Genomic DNA, 23,708 nt, shown 5'->3' on the forward strand with positions numbered 1-23,708 from the left:
TTTCAGGCAGTGAGTTTGAAGCTGCCCCGCGCTGCATACCCCCCCCAGAACTGAATAAAACAGAGCAAAAAAACTAATAAGGATTTTCTTAAACTCACTTTTGGTAAATAAGAGAGCCATTTTCTTTCCTCACTATCATTTTCTTTAAATCTTAAATCATTTATAATTTCTTTGATTTCTTCGTGTTTCTTCTCTTTTGAGTTTTTCCTTCTCTCTGTAGAAATTTAATAAGACTCCTTTTTAACATCAAGCAGTGCTCATACAGTTATAATTACAGCAATTGTGGTTTAATAACTTGCTGTGTGAATGCAGCCTATCAGCAGTGCAGTTTCTTTCAAGCTAACTCCAACCATGAAGCAGCAACAAGCTGGTAAACTAGACCAGCGGTGTCAAACCTGTTTTAGTCCATGGACCGCATACGGCTCAATTTGATCTCATAAAATCACAACGGCCACAAAAACTTAAGAATTTTGTGTTTCTTAAAACTTTCATGTTTGATGAACCATAAATTTATAAAACAGATATCTGGCTTATGTAGAAAGATGAGAGTAATTTCAATAATATGGCTCCTGATTGTTTTTCCCCACATTAATCACAAAGGACCTCAGTTACCCTACATCACAGAAACATTTTGGCTTCACTCCTTGGCTTAAATTCCTCATTTCGGTGTATGATGGCAGGCCGTGGGTAACGGCTGTAAGGGTGACGAGTCATGAAAAGTATGGAAAGATCATCTTAGTACATGATACAGTTCCTAAAGACTTGTAATGTAATGCTTCCATACATCTATTTTGAGCACTCTAATCAGAAGTGCCCAGACCTCCCTCTCTCTGACCGCCTCTTCAGGGGGGGGTGCAGATGTGTTCCCAAACACGCTCAAAGACGTGATCCCTCCAGCATGTCCCGGCTCCAGGCACCCCTCACAGTGGGACATCCCCTCAAAACACCCAGGAGCTGTCCAGGAGTTCAGTGCTGAAGCTTATTTAGCAGGGGCTATAATCTGAGCCCCTCGAGAATACCTGACCCCGCACCCACACCCCCGTCCCCCCACCCCGATCCTATCTCTCAGGATGAGCTGTTAGGACAAAGCTCATTTCAGTTGCTGCTTCTTTCAGTGGCTCCAGCTCATGGCCATTTGTGAAGGTATGAAAGTGTGAAGGAACAGAGATTGAGCAGTAAATCGACAGCTTTTTCTTCACGGTCAGCTCTTTCGTTACGAGAGCAAATCAGTGCAGCATCCAGGACTTCTGATCCATCTGTCAGTCTCCTGCTCCGAAAACGTCTCTGCAATTTTCGTGCTGTTGCAGAGTCGTGCAGTGGGCAGGATTGGACCTGTTCTGGTCTGCAGGGCTCATGTTTGACGCCCCTGAACTACAGGAACAGTAATAATGTAAAAACCACTTTATGGCTCATAGCTAGCTGTCTTTTCTTGTAGTATTATTTGATACAAACCCTATTAGATTTCTTACACACAGTTTGCCTCGTAGATGTGTGTTTACAGTCTGTCTGGGAGCCTCATCACGAAGGATGTTTGTTTTAATTCCTACACTGCACCAATGAGGGGGGATCAGCTGTGACTTGTGTGAAATGATGTGGTAGAAATGGTTGCCAAACCTGTGAAAATAAGAATCAAAGTGAAATAAAAAAAAAAATCCACATTTGTGGGATTTTTGTTCCAAACTAAATCACGTTCATGCCGCGCAGCGTGTTTGCTCACTTTTGCAAAGTTTAGGAGGTGAAAGCCAGAGTGACACGTCTAAGTTGTCAGTGCTCTGTGGAGGCAATAATAAAGTATCCAACACAAATATTTACCTGTTATCCAGAACATTATGAATGACACACTATTCGATTTTGCTCTAAATGCCTGACACTCTGAAGCTCACTAGACATTGTTGCAGCAGATGAAGCGTTTTGCTAAATCTTGGAGGTGTCAGAATCTGAGTGGGAGGATTTTTGCCTCGGGTGTTAGAACCGGAGCCAGCGGTTTATTTGTTACCAGGTACATGAGCAAAATTCTGCTCTTATTTTGTGTCTGCATACATAAATGCAAATTAAAAAGTCTTTCTTGCTCTGTTGAACCCTTGTTTCCGTGTTTCTTCCTGCAGGATGCATGAGGGACCTACGCCTCAATGGTCGCTACATGCCGCTGGACAGCCAGCCACGAGATGGGGTTTCCCAGGTCAGCGTCCAAGGCCTCTCTGCTGGGTGCTTGTCTGACTCCTGCAAAAGGAACCAGTGCAGCCCCCCCTTTACCTGTGTTGACTTGTGGAGAGTGCACGAATGCAGGTACACACACAAACCCACGCATACTGAATGCAGTTGCACAGTCAAGCGCAAACAGACACACACGCTCATCCTTGTGAGTCAAAGGCATGAAGACACATGCGTTTAAACCCATTTGCTCCCTTTGAAACCACTTTTCAGCCGCTGACATGGATATTATTTTTGTTCATAGGCATATAAAGATGCTTTGAAATAACCCAGCCCTGACCCACTTTAGACTCCAAAAGAAAAGGCATCCCTTTTATTTATTATAAAGCTAAAATGTCTGTGCAAATTCCATGGCAACCATTTCATAACAAAACACACATTTACTTGTACGTGTACAAAGGATGTTTGAATATGTGGCAGCAAATTCATAGACCAGAAAAAATCTGAAAAACCAGAACAAGTTACTGTAGTGTATCGGAGCTTCAGCATAACACGAATCTGAAACATGTGAGACTGCAGCAGAGCAGATATAAGGAATATATTTAGGGTCATCAGAAACTAGAACCTTTGAAAGGAAGTTTGAAATGTGCATTTTTGGACTCGGTGTTCATCTGTTTTAAACTGATCTCAGGTGAACTGGTGGATGTTAATGAGAGTTTTTAATCATGTTATGAATAAAGGTTTTTACGCGACACTTAAAGAAATGAGTTCTATCCCATCATCCAGGCTGCAGAGGAGCTGAGCAGCGTAACTGCACATCCGTCACTATAGAGAGTGATGGATAGATGGGATAGTAAATGTTGAGTATTCTGTGTCTATAAATGATTTTACACAAGGATCACTTTTCATGTTTGACTCTCGGACTCTGAAAAAGCTTCTGTAATATCTTTCTGTGACTTGAGGGCATGTCTGAAATCTCAGTTGGACCTGCAATAAAAACTGTGTGTGAGGGTGGGAGCTGTGATCATTCATCAGCTCTAACAAAGTTATAGCAGAGAGTTGCATTATGGGAATTGTAGGATCCAGAAGTAAACGTCAAGTTATCTAAAACTGTGCTGCAGCATTTTGAATCATTCTTTATTGAGTCTGCTTTCAGCACATCACTCAGCCTTGCAGAAATATGATATTAGTGATTTCTGAATCTGACTCTAATTTCTGTGGTTAAAACACGAGAAGAAATCACAAACTACCTCCAGCTGATTCCCAACAGTTCCTCCTGAGTTCAGTTTTCTCCCTGCAGGCCCAATGAAGGTTAGTTCACTCACAGCTGCAATTAACTGCATTTTGTTCTTCTGCTTCTTTCTTATGAAATTAACTTTAAATAAAAATCAGTGTCTGATGAATGTGAGGCGACTGCCAGACAGCCTCCAAGTGCCAAACTGGTTGAAGGCCATCGCAAATTATGTGTTCATTTAGTTTCCTGTTAAAATGCTTCAGTGTGAATGAGAACATAAACGTACTGAGCTTAGATCAGCGCTGCGTCGCTCCTCCGGAGCCTGAGACAGAGAAGAAACATCCTTCATCTAAATATTTACATGATAAATGAGTGAAAAGTCATGTGAAATAATCCAGTGCAGTGAAATGTGCGCACTGTTATCAGACTGTTGTGATTTGTGTTTAGCTTTTAGCTACAGCTTCCTCTAGATGATAAATTTGGGAAGCAGAAGTGTCCACAAAGTCAAATTAAAATGTTTATCTGCTCATTAAAACAATAATAATCTTCAAGGTAGTCTCCTTGTGCACCTTTGGACCACTTCCTTCCAGCATGGCTGCTATTTGACCACGTGTGCTGTGGAAATCAGATGTGTGCTGCTGACCTCACTTTAGGATTATCCCTGCTGATGTGAGCCGGGTCTCTGACCCAGAGACTAAACGGCATTTTTCAGACATTTGTAGGGAAGTACATCATGAATTTATCCCAAAGTGTTCGGCTGGAACATTCTTGGGAATTGCCTGAGCCGTGCATTTTGACGTGCTACAGGAGGTCCGGCGATCCTCGCAGATTCACGAGAATTCAGGTCAGAATCTGACTGTGGGACACACAAATATACTCATTATGATTTGGCTAAAATTCCTAATATATAACATAAAATTATAATCAGGATAATCATGCACCAATTACACCCCTCCCCAAACAAAATGCACGAGGCAGCGAATCCACCTGCTCAGTCATTAAATATTGGAGTTCTCAGCCCTCTCGCCCTGATCGGATTCCCGGATTTGCTTGATCAACATTTCACGCGCAGTGCTGTGTTACTTCCTCTGAAAGGCTTAGTTTGTTTGTCAGTGGGAAATATCGTGCGATGAAAAGCCACGGCGAGCTAACAGCCCTGTCCTGTGGCGCCGGCCGAATCAAACACGGAGCGCTCTTAGCCACATCCACTAATCTCAGCTATTTTCCTGCATTCGGCCTGCATTCAGCGTGTGCAGCCCCCCCAGCTTTTAATCTGCCCTTTCCCTTTTTCCCACTCTGCTCATCCGCTTCATCTCTCCACCAATTTATTTTTTCTTCTTTTACAATGGCTCTCATTCTTGCACTCTGCCCCTCTATCCCTCCATTTCTTGGGTTGTATGGTTCTCATCTCGCTCACTCCTGCTCAGCACTTTAACCTCCCTACCACACACACACACACACACACACACACACACACACACACACACACACAGTCTGGCTCTCCATTCTCACCCTGCTTGTTTGTTCTCTTTTCAGTACTTGACCTGAACCTTGGAACATGATTAGAGGGTAGTAAATGTTGGCAGTGAGCTCTCAGCCCAAGTGTTTGAAGCTCACTCGAGAGCCGCCGTCAGACAGTCCAGTAATTGCTGTTAATGCAGCGTTTGGGGCTCAAACAAACTGGGACACGGCCGGATCTGTCAGATACATTTATTCTTTTTTAATTTAAGGAAAGGCAGATATCAAAATATGATCATTCACAGTTTGCAGTCAGTTTATCATAAATGTGAATGCAGACAGAGTATAAATGCTTTGTTTCTAAGCAGCGATAGCTGAGAGGATCAAAAAGTTGAAATAGTGTTTATAATAGATATAATATATAATAATTTTCCAGTGTCCAATCAGACCTCCAGTTGTGGAGGCGAAGCATCTGCCACAAAGATCTGTGGGAGCACGAGGGGAAAGAGAGACAGTGCTAAATCAAAGCCTGTGTTAAACTGAGCCTCTAACAGCGGATATTACAAGGAAAAATTAAAGGCTCACTGCTCAGTGTGAAATTTGGGTCTGTAGTTTCATATCTGTTTCATAATTAATTTGTCATTGTGTGGAAGAATTTGCTGCAGGAGTCTGTTAAAGAAATAGCAGAGGCTGCTGAGCTAAAGGCACACTGATAATCGCAGATCTGCCAAATCTGCACGTTAGCTGAACGTACGTGCACGTTAGCAGCCAGCGTTTAATAAAGAAAGGACCCTGAATGTGCCCCCATAATTCAGCCATGCCTGACTGGCAGGTAAAGTCAGGTGTAGCTGCCACAAAGCTACGTCCTTTATTATTGAGTGCATCATTGCAAACATGAGCTTGCTTCATGCCTCACAAACTTACAGTCCTGTTGTTGTTGCTTCTTTGCAAGCTCAGCGCTCAAGTGTAATTTAAACTGTGGGATTATAGCTTATATTTAAAAACATCCACATTCACGTCTGAGTCCTCCGGTCTGTGAAGCAAACATGCTGTTACATCAGAAACAGCAGAAACTCTTTTCTCCATGTTTAACAGCTTCAGCTCAGCCTGTCCAGCTGCATTTACTTCAAGCTTAGTCAAAAAATGATGATTTTGATGCTACAGTAGCCTCTGGACCTCAAACATGCAGCTATAGGAAGGATGGTGTCGGTATTTATTATAATTTAGAGGGGCCCTGCCTGATCTGCCCCACTCGTTGCTTCCTGGTATTATCATTCTGACCGCTTGCCCTGCTGCAGCGCCCGCTGGCTCTCATCCAGTGTGTCAAAGTAGTAGCCCTTCAACCTTAATGTAATTTTAAGGAGGATGTGGGGGCAAAACTGGCAAGTAGGGCAGGTAAAGCTATAGTAGGAGTTAGACGAAGCGGCCTGAGCCTGAGGGACAAACTCAGGTGATCGTAGACAGAGAGCCGGGTCTCATCACCAAAAGATCCCAGCAAGTAAGTTGTACTGGTTTCACACCGAAGCGTCGGTGTTTCTCAGAAAGTTTCCAGGTTTCTTGTTGAAATTAAAGAGCAAACGCACGCAAGAAGCGGACTTCCAGGGAGCGATCCATAAACGGGGTCAGGCGGGCGGGTGACCTTAAAGGGGAGATCAGCCAGATTTAGTTTAGTGTTTTGCTTTTTTGTCGGCAGTCGGGGAACTTTATGAACACATTTCATATCTGAGGTTCTGTTTTCGCTTCACTATTTATTTACCAAAGCACATTATGAAGGAAAGCAGCAGAAGTCCCGGCTGAATGACGGCGTCTAATCGAGATGAAAATCTCTCTAACCAGTGTGATATTTAGAAAAAAATAAATTAAAAAAGGATTATTAATCAGGCTTCAGAAACTGTAACAGCTCCACACCTGTCACTGATTACAGAGCGTGCATGCTCATCTATGTTATGATAAGACACTCTTCATATCAGCAGCTCCAGTCACGGCTAATGATAGGCAATGATGAGAGAGAGTGCAGGAAGGGGAGACGGTGTTATCTATCAGACAGACAGGATTTCCCGCATTCAGCAGCTACACAGACTCCAACCAGGCGCCATTACTCCAGCGTGCTGGGCTGTGATTATGGCAGGATAATCATCCCACATCTAATTTTCTTTTAAAATGTCTTACAGACTGGTAGTTTGTTTCGATAACTGACATTTACATCTGCATTTGCTCTCAGGACAGGAGGAACAAGAAGAGTCTGAAGACTCTGCCGTATGGCGCGACAGTAAGATCTGTTCTTCAGCACTTTAAAAGTAAATAAAGTGGTGTGTTCACTTGTTTTGGTTAAAGCTCCACAAAGCTGCATCCTGTAGGAGATACGAGGAAGAGCAGAGTGAGCTGAGTCCTCCTCAGCCAGAAAGAGAATCCCTTTTCAGGATGATCAGGAAATAAAAAGCAGAGTGTGTATTCTCACACACATTTAAAGTCAGCTTTGTGTGTCACCACTATATGTAGAAACCATTTTGTGAGAATTAGGCCTGAATATTGACTGTGTGGAGCAGTCCTGTTATATAAAACCAGAGTGTATCTCAAACTGTAGTGTGTGCTCATACTGTCAGATACCACCTGTGTCCTCTGCTCACTGCATGTGACCATGTCGGCCATGGAGAGATCACAGTCGTGTTTTAGAAACCTACAGTCCATGTTAGGAGGTTGGGGGGGGGGGGGGGGGGGGGGGGGGGGGGTAGGGGTGGTAATGCATAAATCACAGGTTTGTCATCCAGGAGACCGGAGTCTGAATCCCAGGTTTGGGATCCTGCAGGTTTTAGATGTGTCCCTGATCCAACACACCTGAATCAAATGGCTGAATTACCTCCTCAGTATGCAGTCAGGTTCTCCAGAGTCCTGCTAATGACTTCTATATTTGACTCAGGTGTGTTTAAGCAGAGACACATCTAAAACCTGCAGGAGACTGGCTCTCGAGGCCTGAAGTTGGCCACCCCTGATTTAACCGAACTACTGATGGTAAAAGTCTAACAGCAAGCACCACGATCCATCCATCCTTCGCTTATCCAGAGTTGAGCTGTGGTGGCAGCTGGTTAAGCAGGCAATCCCTGATCATTAGTTATTATTAATCTCCGTCTCTCCCCCCTCAGCAGATGAACCCCCCTCCCTGAGCCTGGTTCTGCTGGAGGTTTCTTCCTGTTAAAAAAGGGAGTTTTTCCTTCCCAATGTCACCAAGTGCTGCTCATAGGGGGTCGTTTGGACTGTTGAGTTTTCTCTGTATTATTGTAGGTTTTTACCTACAATATCAAGTGCATTGAGGCGATTGTTTATGATTTTTTGCTATATGAATAAAACTGAGTCAAACTGAATCTTCTTCTCCACAGCAGCGTTTTCCAGTTCATGTGGTATCTGAAGGAGATGTTTATTCTCCATAAGTTGTGGGTCTGCCCCAGACAAGTCCCAGTTGGGCATGCCTGGGAAACCTCGACAGGGAGACGTCTTAATTAGACACCACATCAGCTGATATACATCCAAATACATGCTTGTGGGGAAAAAATGTTTTTCTCAATTGAATGGGATTTTTTTTTAATTTACATTAAACTCTGTAGTTTTTCTTTTTATTTCACTGTGTGCCAAACAGTTTCTTTAGCTTACTAAAACATTTCTCTGAAGGGTCAGCCAAAACTGACCGCCTCAAATCTGCTGAAGAGAGAACAGAAACAACACAGCAGAGCTCAGCTCTGTTTACTTTAGCGTAAACAAAGCGCACACACACACACATACACACACACGCTCTCTCATTGTTAAAAAAATTAACCAGTGCTGTCTGTCTGTAAATTAGACTTTCATCTTGTAATGTTGTATTTACGTTGCCTTTAAAGGAACTGAAATGCTGCTGGTTCACATGTGTGCACACAAACACACACACACTCACACTCACTGCTGTTCTCTGTTGCTCTGAATTCTTGTATTTCATGACAGGAGAATTCAGGTTTGGTGCACAGTGTACTAAAATAAAAGCCAACACATAGTTCCTGCTTTTCTTTCATACTGAATCAAAAATTGATTCTGAATCGAATCGTGACCTCAAAGAATCGCATTAAAAATGAATGGTGAGACTGCCAAAGATTCTCACCCACACAGGGAGTGTAAATAGCTGAGCAGATAGGAACATAACTCAGAGTCAGATTCAGGGAGAAGATACGGGAATTTAACCCTTTATCGCCTCGTCTGGGTTCGTTTTGATGACATAAATTACGGCCCCATTTTGAATTTAATGTCACTCTTTGATAGTGAAGTTGAGTCAACATTTATAAGCACGAGCATATCTGCAGAGAGCAGAGGTACGGCTCTGATGTCATCAAAAATGTTGGGCCTGGAGCTGCTCCATAGACGCTGAATGGGATCGTGAATTAATGGGCTCATAAAATGTTTGTTTGAACTGTTACGCCCAAATGAGCTTTTAATTATAGTAGTGCTTTCTGAAGTGAGGCAGAAAATGTGCCCCTGTCTGCATAAAACCATCCTAGTTACTGCCAGTGCCACTGTCAGCACTTTCATCCCCTGCAGTCCAGTTCTTTATTGAGGAGTAAGATCACCTATTAAAGGAGTAAATAACTTCTTTAAGAGCACAGCTAGATAATGACACATTTACTCATTTACATACTTTTCAAGCAGCATATTTTCTTTGCTCTTGAGTAATCTTTGAGAGAAAAATCACAGCTAACATTTAAATGCAATCATTGCTTTCGTTTCTTTATGGTTTTAAGCTTTCATACTGAGATCGCCCCGTTGGCCCATCGCAGCCACTTCCTGTCTCGTCCCTCTGCGTGTCAGAATAATGGCTGAAGCAGAGCGTTCATGCTTTCTTTGCTTCGTCTTCCCTGAGGTCAGTGCATCAGAGGACCGACAGAGAGGAACAAGTGTGTGTTGTGTTAATACTACAGCATTTCAGCTGCTCTCTATGACATCATACAGATCCAGCAATAGAAAAAATACGCTTTTATAATTGTCTGAATCCTGATATACCTGAAAAAAAAACATTTACTTACACAGGGAGTGGATATTCTCATGCCTTTATTCCTCCTTCTTTTTCTCTTTTTATTCTCACTGTTTTTTCTCCTGCAGCTGCATGACGGTGACTCCTTTCCTCACAAGGGTCACTACAGGTTCACCTTATCCAATCTAATAAACAGCATGTTTGTCTAATCTCTCCCTGCTGTCTTCTTTTTGTTTCAGATGTCCTCCCGGTCACATGATCAGTGTTAACGGGACCAAAAAGTCTTGCGTGTACACCCTTTGTGCCATGCGGCCCTGTCACCGCGGGACCTGCGTGGCCCAGTCACCCTCCAAATTCACCTGCCACTGCCCGGAGGGTTACAGAGGTCACCGCTGCGAGACCACGCTGGCAATTTACAGGGAGGACGTGGGCCTCAGCTTCAGCTCTCTGTTTGCCATCTGTATCTGCTTCATGGCCTTACTGGGTAACTACTGATGGACTGCATGCTGCATGTACCATATTATCCTGTTTATAGAGCAACACATCCTCATTGTGGTCAAGCATCTTTTTTTTTGTATTTTCTCTTATATTTTGTAAACATAGAGTGCAGGTTCTGTTGCCCCACCGGACCACACATCACATCATTTTTACCTCACCCACCGATAGGTGGAGGGAGGTTGTGTTTTCGGTCTTTCTGAGGCTCCTGGAGGAGGCACAAAGAGCAGTTGGTTTAATTTTGGTGGTGATGTGGATCACAATCTGGATCCAGGATTTTGTAAAAGGATTATGTGAGATGGGGACAGTATTCACATATTTGGGTCTAACCTTATGAGGATGATTCAGAATCCAACGTGATCTGCGGAGGTTTCCGGATCTGATGATCCAGAATACTGAAAATTATTGGGTCAAAAAATATAATGCAGTCCTGCAGAGTAAGAAATCCAGACATGCAGCTAACACCAAAATAGAGCTGAACCTGATGGAGTATGATGCTGAGTGGCATCTGCTGCAGAAGAATCGGCGCACTGAAAATTTGGGGTGGGCGGGGCTTGTGCTTTTAGCTTCAACTTGAATCCCATCGTGGCAGCATTTCAAAATCACCTTAAACTACACACAACCTGCGTCTATGTAATAGTCTCAAAATACAGAAGCAGATATTTAGGCAATTACTGAAGAAAAGAAAAATGCATGTTTAATGAATAATGCATAATATAATGTTTAAAGATGAACCTCTGCATTTAAAAACGTTTGTTCTTTTGCACCAGACACAGAAAAAATCCTGTTTCCTCCTAAACGTTCGTCTTTAGGTCTGACTGTACTGCCTGCAGTCCTGATGGTGTTCATGATGAACATCATACTGTAGCTACTCAGGGCGGCGTGCGGCGGCTCGAAAGTGAATCTGCTTCATGTGACAAATGCGGTCGTTCTCATTAACGTGCTGATGAGCACAAAACGACAATTATGTGACAAATGAGCGCAGATTTGAAACTGACACTTAAAAAACTGAAGTTTTCATTCATAAAGCTCTCACACTCAAAAGTGGTGTGATGGTACAGCTCCAGGTGTTTCTCATTATCTAATCAAGGGTATTTTTTTTTATTGTGTGTGTGCTAATGTGTTTATAAGTCACAACGTGGAAACAAACAGCGACACCACAAACATGATGGGTGGTTTTATTGATCAGTGCTTTCAGAATGATTTTTCACAAGGTTATTATTAGTAACTTTTCTATTTACAAGACTCTTCGTGAAAAGTAACTAATAGTTACCACCTGATTTATTATAGTAATACGACCGTTAACCGTGGATTAACATTCTCAGTGTTTCTGCAGGTATGAAAACACTGAAGTTTTCAGACTGAGTTATTAATCAGACTTGAGGAAGCATTCACGTGAATTTTCCCAGCTGGGAATTTATTTGAAGGATTTTTCCAATTCTGTGTGAACGCACTAGTTTACCTTATTGGAGCTGTTGTAAAGAATTGTGGGTAAAATGAGACCTGGTAACTTTGTAACGGAGGCGTGACGACAGGTGCTGTTAGCCGTAATCATTATTGTATGTGCTTCCTGTGAGCTCTTCATGTTTACCCGTGCGTGTGTGTGTGTGTGTGTGTGTGTGTGTGTGTGTGTGTGTGTGTGTTCGTTCAGTTAGGAACCTAGTTCTGAATCCCTAACAGTATCTACATGCATGGATTTGAACACCGTTTTCCAACCCGACCTTTTCCGTCTTCCTAATGAACGGTATTCCAAAGCTCAGAGCGGGACCTTTTATGCTCCTCTCTGATGCCATATTTATTCTTGGACTGTATCGGAGTAGTTTTATGTGATTCATAGTTCAAAAAAATCTTGTTTGTTTTATGCTGGTCCCTGGTGACTCCCATCAGTTCATGAATGCATAAAGATGTCTGCTCTCATTGGCATCATACAGATAAGAGTAGAAAACCCTGTTTAGAGAAGCGTGTAGTCTGAGCTGTTGGTTCGCAGGGTTACTCTTACAAGCACTGACCTCGTTATTTGAAACTTTGTCCGTGTTTGATAAGGGCATCCACCCTGGTAACAGTGTATATGCTATATGTCAGAAAATAAGGGAAAACATGAAGGAACCAATTTAAGCTAAATGCAGACAAACATTTGTCGAGCCGAAGGTCTGATGAGCTCGCGATGAAGCGTCCCTCTGCTCACAGTTCACAAGAATCACTCCTCCTACAGCCACAGTTTAATCAAACTTGTACACAATGATCACCTAACAGGTCTTCATCCAGACTGTGGTCGAGGTGAAATTTGTCATTTTACAGGCACCTCTCTGTGCAAGAATGAGACTGTTGGTCTGGATTGTTCATGTGTGCCCCTCTGACATCCTACTGTACATGTGGTCATTGGATTTATTCATGGAATAATAAAATCCTAAGCTAGGTCAGGGCCTGTTGAGAGCTGTGGCGTCCTTAATATAATATAATCTCAACGTTGATCAATTTTAAACTTGACAAAATACCAAATGATGTGACAGGCTGAACAGACCTGTGAGTCCTATGATGGTGATGATCTTATTGGTCATGATGATGGAGGGAATGGTCCTGTTGGGTGATTCCAACATTAGGAAAGGCTGGTTGGGGCCTTCCTACCACCATCATGTTAACATAGTCAGTGTGACCATGGTTACTACTGAAGATGTAGTCATAATACTCCTGAGCTCTTAAATGAGATTAAGCTGTCCTGGATATGACTGTGAGCCTCCTTGATGTCTCAGTTAGTTTTAATTCTCGTTAGTGTAATCTGCAGAGTGCAGATTACTAACCTGTGATTTGTGATGGATTGTGAGCCAGATCAGCCACTAGGTTCTAGTTTGAATACAAAGGTAGGTGGAGAGCTTCAGTGGATTCACTGGGAACTTTACTGCATTAGCAGAGTAACTGATCCAAATCCAGGATCTGCTTTCAGCACATTAAATTACACAAGAACCAGCATGAGTCCCCATACTGTAACTGTTTGTACTGCTGTATGAAACTATGATCATTGCACTTCTTTAATTGATCATCAGAAAATGTGAGCACCTCTATGAAAGCAGAGGTTTTAGCAGTTTGCTGGTCTGGCGCATTCAGGTGTGTTAATGCACTGCTGCAATCTTCCAAATTGTCTTTGCAGATTCAGATTGTGCAATGCTCAGAGTAACTCCAAAAGCTACCTCACAGGCTCTGCAGGCCTCAGTTAGCATGTTAAATGTTAAAGTTCATGACAGTCCAATTAGAAAAAGACTGAGAAAGTACGGCATGGAAAGGTTCTCAGGAGAAAGCCTCGTCTCTCTAAAGAGAGCATGGCAGCACGGCAGAGTCGCATCTGAACAAACCACCAGACCTCTGGAAGAATGTTCTTTGGACAGACCAAAGTGGAGGTGTTTGTGGACAGCACCATGTTTGGAGTAAAGTAAACAGCATTACCAACTGTCAGTCATTGTGGTGGAGGGCTGATGATATGGGCTGGTTTTGCACCTAGGACCTGAGCTCCGTGCAGTCATCGAGTCAACCATGAACTCCTCTGTATACCAGAGTGTTCTAGTTTGAGGCCATCTGTCCAGCAGCTAAAGCTCGGCCCAAACTGAGTCATGCAGCAAGGCGGTGATCCCAAGCACAGCAGCAACAGAACGAGAAGGAGAAGAATCAGAGTCCAGACCTCAGCCGGACTGACCTTCAGAGAGCTGCGTGTAACAAAATATCCGCAAACCACCAAACTGAAACGCCGGTGTACGAGAGCGAGGGGCCCACAACGTGAGAGTCTGATAAAGCTATCGCTGCTCACGGGGTGTGCTCTTTGTTTTTTCACAGGATTTTTTATTGTCGGCTCAATATTTGGATGTCTTTAAAAAGCCTTTCCTTTGATCCTCGTATTAAAATGGAGAGTTCTGCATCGCTCACAGGCAGTAATGGACTGAGGAAGCAGCAGTTTTCAGTACAGTCGGGCTTTCGTCACTGGAGTTCTCAGCAGGAATCTTTGTTTAGGACTTTGGGCACCAAATTTCAGAGGTAAACCTGCGAACCAGCACTTTGTCTTTTCTGTGAGTGAACGAACTGAAACATTCTGCTGTTTGATTTTCTGTTGTTGAGATCCACATTTTTCTTTCTGCTTTCCTTTATGTTCTTGCTTGTTGAATATTCATCTACCTGTACCTTTTAGCTTTGTATTCTAGTCCCTAAAGGATGCTCTGCTGAGAAAGCGCCTCGGGCTCAGTTGTACTCAGAGAGCTGTCAGTACAATGACATGTTCCCGTTGTTTAATTGAGGACAATACAACAGAGCAGGAAAGAGCAGTATGAGACGGAGCACGGCACAAGAAAAGAAAGCAGATCAGAGGAGTACAAAACAAAACAGGGCGACGCACAATACCAAAAGAAAACAAGAGGGAGCTGAATAGATAATGAAGCAGAGGCAGCACAGCACGGCGAGAGAAGGGAAAAGCGGGAGGTGTGTGGTGAGGATGGTGTCGGTGTCACACTGCTGCTGGCCATGTCTGATTGTCTCATTGCTGATTCACAGGGCACCTCTTCACACCCGGAGACCAGCCAGACGCTCAAATGATCATTTCTCCTCTTCTTTTCTCCTCCATTCCACAATATCTTCCTTCAGATTTGGCTCCGGGCTCATATTAAATGTGACATCCAACCTTGATCCTGCTGAGGCTCAGCGCTGTTTTAAGTGTTAATTACTTGATTTGTAGGCGTGTAAGGTGCTGTTTACCCAAACCTGCAGGAATTGAGATCAATGCTCCGGGGCCTTTGGTAGTAATTTCAATCAGTAGAGCGTCCCGCGCTCGATCGGTCAAACATTCCTCTCTCTGAAATCTAAGTAGCAGCGAGAGAGACTTTTTTTTTTTTTTTAAAGCCTTCATCAAATATCACTTGTGCAGACTCCAAATGTTTGGATAGCAAGAACAAAAGAAGGGCAGCGCCTCTCTGAGAATGCTGTGATTGGTGGGCCGCGTGTACTCCGACACCCCCGACACACAAGGTCGTTTTAACATGTGCGACTGTAAGTGTGGTGATCCTTGACTTTACTCTCCATTTGTACCAAGCTGGCATTTGTAGTTTGAATGAGACATTTCAGCAGCTGTTGACCACATCTGTGCTGGTGTCAGAAACAGTTGACTGAGAGACTGGGAAGATCTTAAGGGTTTGGTTCATCTGCACTTTGCTTTGGTTTAGATAGCAAAGCTCCTGGCTGAGGGTTCGGAAGAATCATGGTTTGGGATCAGATATCCATCACTGAGGTCAGTATAGGGTTAGGGTTAGAGAGCTGTAATAGCAGGTTATATTAGTCGCAGCCTCTTTGGAGTTTCCTGTTAAGCTTCACTATCTACGCCGGGCTGGTACTAGGTTAGAACCCTGTTTGCATCCTTAATTCTTCACAGCACAGATTCAACAAGCTGCCAGAAACATTCCCCAGAGATGTGGGTCCATATTGACATGGTAGCATCACACAGTTGCTTCATATTTGTGGACTGCATATCTATTATGCAAATTTCCTGTTCTACCACATCCCAAAGTTTCTGCCATCCAGATTTCGCAGCAGAAATCGAGACTACTGAGACCAGGCAGCGTTTTTCCAATCCTCTGCTGTCCGTGTGGATGGTAGCGTCAGTTTCCTGTTCTTAGCTAACAGGATCCAGTGCGGTCTCCTGCTGCTGCTGTGGCCCGTCTGCTTCAGGATACGATGAGCTGTGTGTTCAGAGATGCTCTTCTGCGTAACGAGTGGCTGTTTGATCAGATCATTCTCTGTAAAGCTTAGAGATGCTGGTGTGGGAGCATGGTGATCTCTGCCATGTGATTGGCTGATTATCTCTTTCAGTCATAAACTGCTGTAAGAGACAACCATCACACTAAAATGTTATTTTATCTTAAAATATGCAGGGCAGGGCGCCTGGGTGGCTTAGTGGTGAAGCCGGCGACCGCATACACACGCCGCGTTGCGGTGCGGGCGGCCCAGGTTCGCGTCCCGGCCCGGCGCCGATTTGCCCGCCTGTCTTCCCCTGTATCTTTCCCCCATTTCCTGTCTCTCTCCACTGTCACAAAAAGCCGCTGTGGCCAAAAATGGAAAAGAAAAAAAAAAATATGCAGGGCATACAAATATTAAAAGTAATCAAAAAAATAATAATTTTAACATTTAACCCAAATTCCTGTTAACTGCAAAGCCGCCTGAACCTGCAGGAAGTCATGCAGGAGGTCACGCGCGCCTGGATGATCGTAGTAATAAAGGTTTTTCAGGGAGGATCGCCGTTATGATGACCGTTATTCTAAAACACTGAGGTGATGCTTTCCATGGGTTAGTCTTAGACCTGCCATGTGTCTCTGCCTCTGATTGGACTGTGAGAGCAGCACAGCTGACACAGTGACAAGTCCCTGGGGTGCTCCTCAGGCCCTGAGAGTTCAGAGCAAAGTTTCTAGTTCAGAAACGGCAGCATGGCTCCAAACCAAGTCAAAGACCGATTGGCAGTCTCTTGAGTATTTTAATGATTAATGGCATGGCCCTCTGGATGTATCACATAGCTTGAATATTGATTCTGCACAGAGTAATGTGAATTAATTTATTCCAGCTTTTACTTTGTGTAAAACTCATCCTTTCTCTGCACGCACCTCTGTGCCCTCGTCCTGTGTTTCAGCAGCTGTTTCTCTCTGAGGATTATTGTGTTATTAACTCTGTTTATTACAGCTGGCCTGACACTGACATGCAGCAGTTTCTTGTTTTTCTCTTTAACCCGTTCCAACTTCTTCCCTTTGAAAAATAAAACATGAATGAAGCGCTCAGGGGGAACGATGGCAGTGCTGCTCTCTCTGTTTCGGTTCACTGGGAACATTCAGTTCGGTCACTAATTTCAGCACGCGAGCATAAAATCTGTAAATAAACCAACAACAAACTGAAGGTCATAAATGGAAGTTCATAAAATACCAAAAAACAAATTCTAACCTGGTTTAAAAGCTTAAATCGAAACGTTTTATCTTATTTCCATTTTCACTGGTTTCTCTGATGAGCTGTAACTTGCTGCATGTTTGACTATAGAAAAGCATAAAAATCACACACGTCTTTTCTTTTACAACAATTATGCACAATAACAACACCTTAGGCTGCACCTTAATCGCGGGGGTTTGTGAAGCCTCCTCGTGGAGGTTCGGTGTTAGCATTTCTGCCACCATGTTGACCTAAAGGCTACCATGGTCCCTCATCCATGACCTGGATGAGTGAGAACCTACACAGACACGCGGCCACCATGTTGTTGTTTTTGTTTGTTTTTGGAACCAGAAGTGATGATAGTTATCGCCTAATTAGCACGCTTCATTCATAAACCGTACAGGTGTAACACGCACCTGCTAATAGGTCACAGACTAATGAAAGACTAAAGTTTGACTCACCAAACTTCTCTGTTAATCACACAGACGGCTTAAAATTGCACCAAGATCAACTTTAGGGACTCGGGTTCACTGGGATGAAGCTGGATGAGCTGCCTGTGTTCACATCCTTGTTTCTGCTGTAAAGTTGAACATTTTTAATTTCTGTTGTATCTTTAGTATAGCCTGTATACAGAAAATGGACACAACTTGGAAAAAAAAACAAAACAATGAAGAAGTCTCTTAAACGTGCATTCTTTGTATGGGCCAGCAGGGGGCGACTGTGGTTGCAGCAGGTTGTGGAGATGCCTATGGGCAAACGGCTGAATATTTTAGGGCTTGGGCTGTTCACTGTAATTTCTATCTACATGAATTTAATTCTATTAGCCGGTCAACAATACAGCAGCTGCTGTAATAAATAGACTTAAGAACAGTGCAGCAGTCTATGGATAATGACAGCAGGGCCGAGGCACACTCAGCTCTGGGTTAAGAGTCCATAAATTAGTGTTGTTTTTAAAGCAAAGATCAAAAACTGAAATCTCTCGTTTACTCTGTAGACCCTTAACTCATTGGTTTGTAGAAGCCCCTCTGGAAGCAGTTTCAGCTTCAGGTCACTGGACACATCAAATTGTTCCCACTTAAATGAGCTGCTTTGTCCCTTTTTTCCTGGCTGATCCTCTCTAGTGCTTTACATTCGACGGGACGAATGTGTGAGCGGCCGTCAGGGCTGCACAGAGATGCTTTTATGTTTTTATTTTTCTGTGATGCAGCAGTGGAGCAGATGAGTTGTCCTGAGCGTTCTTAGGAATGCTTTTTTTTAACCTGAGGTGATGCTGTGGGTTCCTGGGAACTTAAAGCGGGGCGCTCTATCCGCTCTGTATCTGTTGATGAATAATAGAGTGGGATCCTGACCTTGCCCTCTGAAGTTCTGAGGGTTTGAGTGCCTGACGGTGGTAGCAGTACCATGCTGTTAGTTTGCAGACCTCCACCCTGTAGGCAGACTCATCCCAACCACTGTAGTGTCATCTGGAGGCTTGATAATGGTGTTTTGCTGTGGCTGGAACATGGGCGCGAATGTTGAGTGCCTGGAGTTCTGCCCAGAGGGTTCAATTTTTTTTTTTTTCTCATCAGGCCAGACCTTTTGTTTCATCAGACCTTTTTTCTCGTGCTTTCAGAGTCCTGTAAATGCAGTCTGGCAAACTTTAAGCAAGCTGTGCCTTTTACTCAGGAGTGGCTTCCATCTAGCCACTCTGCTATAAGGGTCTGATTGAAGAACTGCTACTGAGGCACTCACTTTTAGCCAACTCGGAAAAGTCCCGGTGGCTCCAAATTTCTTCCTCTCTGAAACACCCCTCAGCTGTAGCTCTTTGCTCATTATTATTATTTTTTACCACAGATGAGATGCAGAGAGTTTCCATCAATGTACGGCTTGGCTTTGTTTTGACACCCAGTGTGAACACAACTCTAAGTACAGTCTGTTCACTTTGCCACAGGGGGACTCAAAGGAAATCAGTTACTGTTACAGAGGCTTTGTTAGCCTAACTTTACCTGGATGGAACATCCTTTACTTTAAAATGTCTTATATGAGCGTCTGTTGTTTAGCTCGCTGTTACTGCCTTTACCAACCGATACTGGAACAGGTGGTGGTAAAGCTTTTATTAGAACACCTACTTAATATACATTATGAATATTCTCAGTATGTTTTAGGCTTAGCGGTCATCCCCTGCACAGGCCAAGCTATTAAACTATTGCACATCTGCAGGCGTCTGCATTTCAAAATATCACTTATTGATTAAAAAAATAAGAATTTGATTCAACCATTTAAAATATTATATAATATTTAACAGTACTAAAGATTTATTACAATATAAATAAATATTCTAAAAGTACACAGAGTATTGATTTATTTAAACTGAGTTGGAGGTTTTGAGCATTAATTATGGCAAAGCCGTTAAGCACAGTGAGGTGCTGTTATTATCATACAGCAGTGGTTCTAAAACTGTGGCGTGGGCCTCAGTGGTGGGTCGTGGAGCCACTGCAGATGGGACGTGAACAGCCATGAAAAAAAAACTATGAAATAATGTAAATGTTTCAGGGAAAGTAACGAGGATCCTTTTTTAATGTTAATGATTAACAAAAAGCTGTGGTGCATGAATGTTTTTCAGCTTCTGGGGTGCCAGAAAAAGTCTGAGAGCTGCAGTCATACAGTAATATTAATTCTGTATTCACACAGAGTACCAATCCATATCTACAGCATGCAAAATAATACACTCTTTAATCCACTGCCAAACACAGAAGCTTGTTAAAACTCAGATCTGAGCCTTTACTGGGGCACAGCAGATCCGTTCTAGGACACTTGCTGCAGTTCGGAGGATCCGGTGATGCAGATGGTTTCATAATGCACTGTTTTCATGAGCCGTGGCTAAAACAGCAAGGGCCAGACAAAATGCACACTCTCAAAAAAGTAGATAATCAGACAATAGTGTTCAACGCCCAAAAGCAAAATAGTAATTTTCTCTTAAATAATAAGCCAGTCTATGCGCTAAGTGCTCCACACAGCAGTGGTCTGACAGCACAGATGCAGGCTCCTTTAATCTTGTCTGAACACAGCATAGACAGCTCTTTATTGAATCCACAAACAATATGTTTTTATATGCTAAAGAATATCCGGCTGAAAGGACGTGCATACCTGCTGGATTTTCTGATCCATGTAAATAATGCAAATGAAAGATAATTAGCCTGGCAGAAAAGGAAGCTGGACTGTTTCGTGGATGCATTGGCAGTCCCTGCAGTCTATACTGAAGATGCATGTTGATGACCCTTTCTCTCACCGCCTCCTCACACAGGAACATTCAGGATTATTCAGCTTCATGCAAATAGATCATGAAACTCACAGTAACACATTTAACTCACAAAACAAACTCCAAATGATCCAGTTTGAGGTGATTTGTTTTATTAAGAGACAAATGTGCCGTCCCACTGCAGACATGGAAGCTTTTTTCCATCTGTATTCTGCAGCAAAGTCCATATTTGTGCATTTTATAACTGCAGTATATTCCTGCTCAGTCTAAAAGCATACTGGGTACATATTAATGTCTGTCGTTGTCTTCTTCCTCTTCTTCTGGCTGCTCCATTCAGGGGTCACCATTGCAGATCATCTGCCTCCATCTCACCCTGTCCCTAACACCCTCCTCTGTCAATAAGTACTGTTTGTCTACTATCTACATATAGTGTGTTTATCGAGCATAGATTGGGTAAAAAAAAAAAAAAAAAACTTCCTGAATGTGTGAATGTGTGTTTATGCTTGTGTGACCAGTTGGACACAGTTTGTTATGCACCCAAACAGCCACCTTCATTCATGCTAGCAGGAGCAAAAGTCTCATACAGAGCTGGAGTTTCATAATCTTTTGAGCAAACAACTAAATAAAACATCAACATGGCTCATCAGCTGATGGTCAGCTGATGGTCAGCTGAAGTACATCTTGTAACCTTTAGTTTAATTACTCTGATCCAAATCAGGGTAATCGGGATGAAGGTCTCAGCCGCCCTCTCTGGTACAACAATTCCTCCATCTAACCTCACAAATGTCACCAAACTACCAGCCGACAAGGGAGGGGTGCACCGCTGTTCTAAATTCAGCTGGTTACCACACTCCTCAGTGACAACAATACTTATGAGGTCTTAAGACCCCACAAACAACTACAGGAAGAAAATCATCTGCTGCCTACAACAACCTGAAAAGTGTGCCTGACATACTGTCGCCTTTACCCTGGGGAAACTGCTCCCTGCATCCCTGCATCCCTGCACTCCCAGATCCACAAACGAGTCCCACTCAGGCCCATTATCAGCAGTATAAACTCGGTCACCTACAACACAACACAACCTACAAACATCTGGCCACCATCTTATCTCCACTTGTAGGCAACACACCCCATCACACTGATGTCCTCTGATGTGGTTTCACTTTTCACTTGCATACCCACAACTGAGGCAGTGGAGACGGTCAGAAAACGACTACAGGAACCAGCTTTACCCCCCCCCAGTCAGGACTGAACACTGTTAGACCCCTGCATGACCACCACATATTTCAAATACAGTGATGGTTTCTACAGACAGAAGCATGGATGTGCCATGGGCTCCCCAGTCTCACCCACTGTAGCCACCTTTACATGGAGGAAGTGGAAAGTAAAGCTCTGGGCTCCATCTTATGGATGGCACCCAGCCACTGGTACAGATATGTGGACGACACCTGGGTCAAAATCAGAACCCAGGAAGTAGAAGCCTTCACTGACCACACCAGCTCAGTGGATGAAAACACAGGTTTCTCCTTTCTGTGAGGAGTCTGCATGTTCTCCCCCTCTGAGTATTATTGTAGGGTCTTCACCTCACATTATAAAGCACCTTGAGGTGACTGCTGTTGTGATTTGGTGCTATATAAATAAAATGGAATTCCCCTATGATTGACTGGTGAACCACCCGGCCACCCTGACCCTATGGCAGCTGTAATAGGAGCAGCCCCACAACCCTGGGTGGATGGATGGATGGATGGATGGATGGATGGAGTTTTCATGGTTTCAGTCAGCCTAGTTTCTCCAACCAGAAAGAACATGTAAGGCATTTTCTCTCATCATCCTCAAATCTGGAGCTGGTCCCTGGAAGCTGAATGATACTCACCCACTGCTCCTAAGTCTTAGGATGGACAAAGCAGAGATGAGATTCCCTGCAGAGATTATCCTGGTTCACCTGTGACTGTAACCTGTAACTGTGGCCTTCACTGTTCAGGATCATGGTTACCTGCGCACTTCCATGTGGACTTTGGTGCTAGTTTGATTCCTTAGCCGAGCCTGCCAGCATCTGTGGCTCAAACACAGATGCACCCCCCCACCCCCCAGCCATGTGAGATCAAAAGGAGCTTCTTTGTTATAGAAAGCCATTAAACATACACTGACGGTTATTCAGGGTGGAAAATTACTGAACATGATTTCAGTTTGACTTGAAAGCTTTTAGATTCAAAGAGAGAGGCTTGAAGGTGCACCCAGGCCCAAAAACACACACACATACATACATATATATATATTCAATTCAATTCAATGTTATTTATATAGCGCCAAATTACAACAAACAGTCACCTCAAGGCACTTTATATTGTGGGTAAAGACCCTACAATAATACAGAGAAAACCCAACAGTCAAAACGACCCCCTATGAGCAGCACTTGGTGACAGTGGGAAGGAAAAACTCCCTTTAACAGGAAGAAACCTCCAGCAGAACCAGGCTCAGGGAGGGGGGGTCATCTGCTGAGGGGGTGCTGAGGGGAGAGAAAGACATGCTGTGGAAGAGAGCCAGAGATTAATATCAATTAATGATTAAATGCAGAGTGGAGTATAAACAAAGTAAATAAGGTGAATGAGAAACAGTGCATTATGGGAACCCCCCAGCAGACTAGGTCTATAGCAGCATAACTAAGGGATGGTTCAGGGTCACCTGATCCAGCCCTAACTATAAGCTTTATCATAAAGGAAAGTTTTAAGCCTAATCTTAAAAATAGAGAGGGTGTCTGTCTCCTGAATCCAAGCTGGAAGCTGGTTCCACAGAAGAGGCGCCTGAAAGCTGAAGGCTCTGCCTCCCATTCTACTCTTAAGTATCCTAGGAACCACAAGTAAGCCAGCAGGCTGAGAGAGAAGTGCTCTGTTGGGGTGATATGGTACTATGAGGTCTTTGAGATAAGATGGTGCCTGATTATTCAAGACCTTGTATGTGAGGAGAAGGATTTTAAATTCTATTCTAGATTTAACAGGGAGCCAATGAAGAGAAGCCAATATGGGAGAAATCTGCTCTCTCTTTCTAGTCCCTGTCAGTACTCTAGCTGCAGCATTTTGGATCAGCTGAAGGCTTTTCAGGGAGCTTTTAGGACAGCCTGATAATAATGAATTACAATAGTCCAGCCTAGAAGTAATAAATGCATGAATGAGCTTTTCAGCATCACTCTGAGAAAGGATGTTTCTAAT

General features: G+C 43.4%; 1 protein-coding gene across 1 annotated transcript in view; it reads left to right on the forward strand.

The window, feature by feature from the left end:
- The window catches only part of LOC115778226 (neural-cadherin-like), a 319,537-nt gene that overhangs the window by 282,286 nt on the left and 13,543 nt on the right, over positions 1–23,708 (forward strand). The window contains 2 exon segments of the mRNA XM_030726290.1: positions 2,106–2,286; positions 10,073–10,317. Coding sequence (XP_030582150.1) covers positions 2,106–2,286; positions 10,073–10,317 — 426 coding nt within the window.

Source organism: Archocentrus centrarchus, chromosome 3 (assembly GCF_007364275.1).
Source record: "Archocentrus centrarchus isolate MPI-CPG fArcCen1 chromosome 3, fArcCen1, whole genome shotgun sequence".
In the NCBI taxonomy this organism is placed as follows: Eukaryota; Metazoa; Chordata; class Actinopteri; order Cichliformes; family Cichlidae; genus Archocentrus; species Archocentrus centrarchus.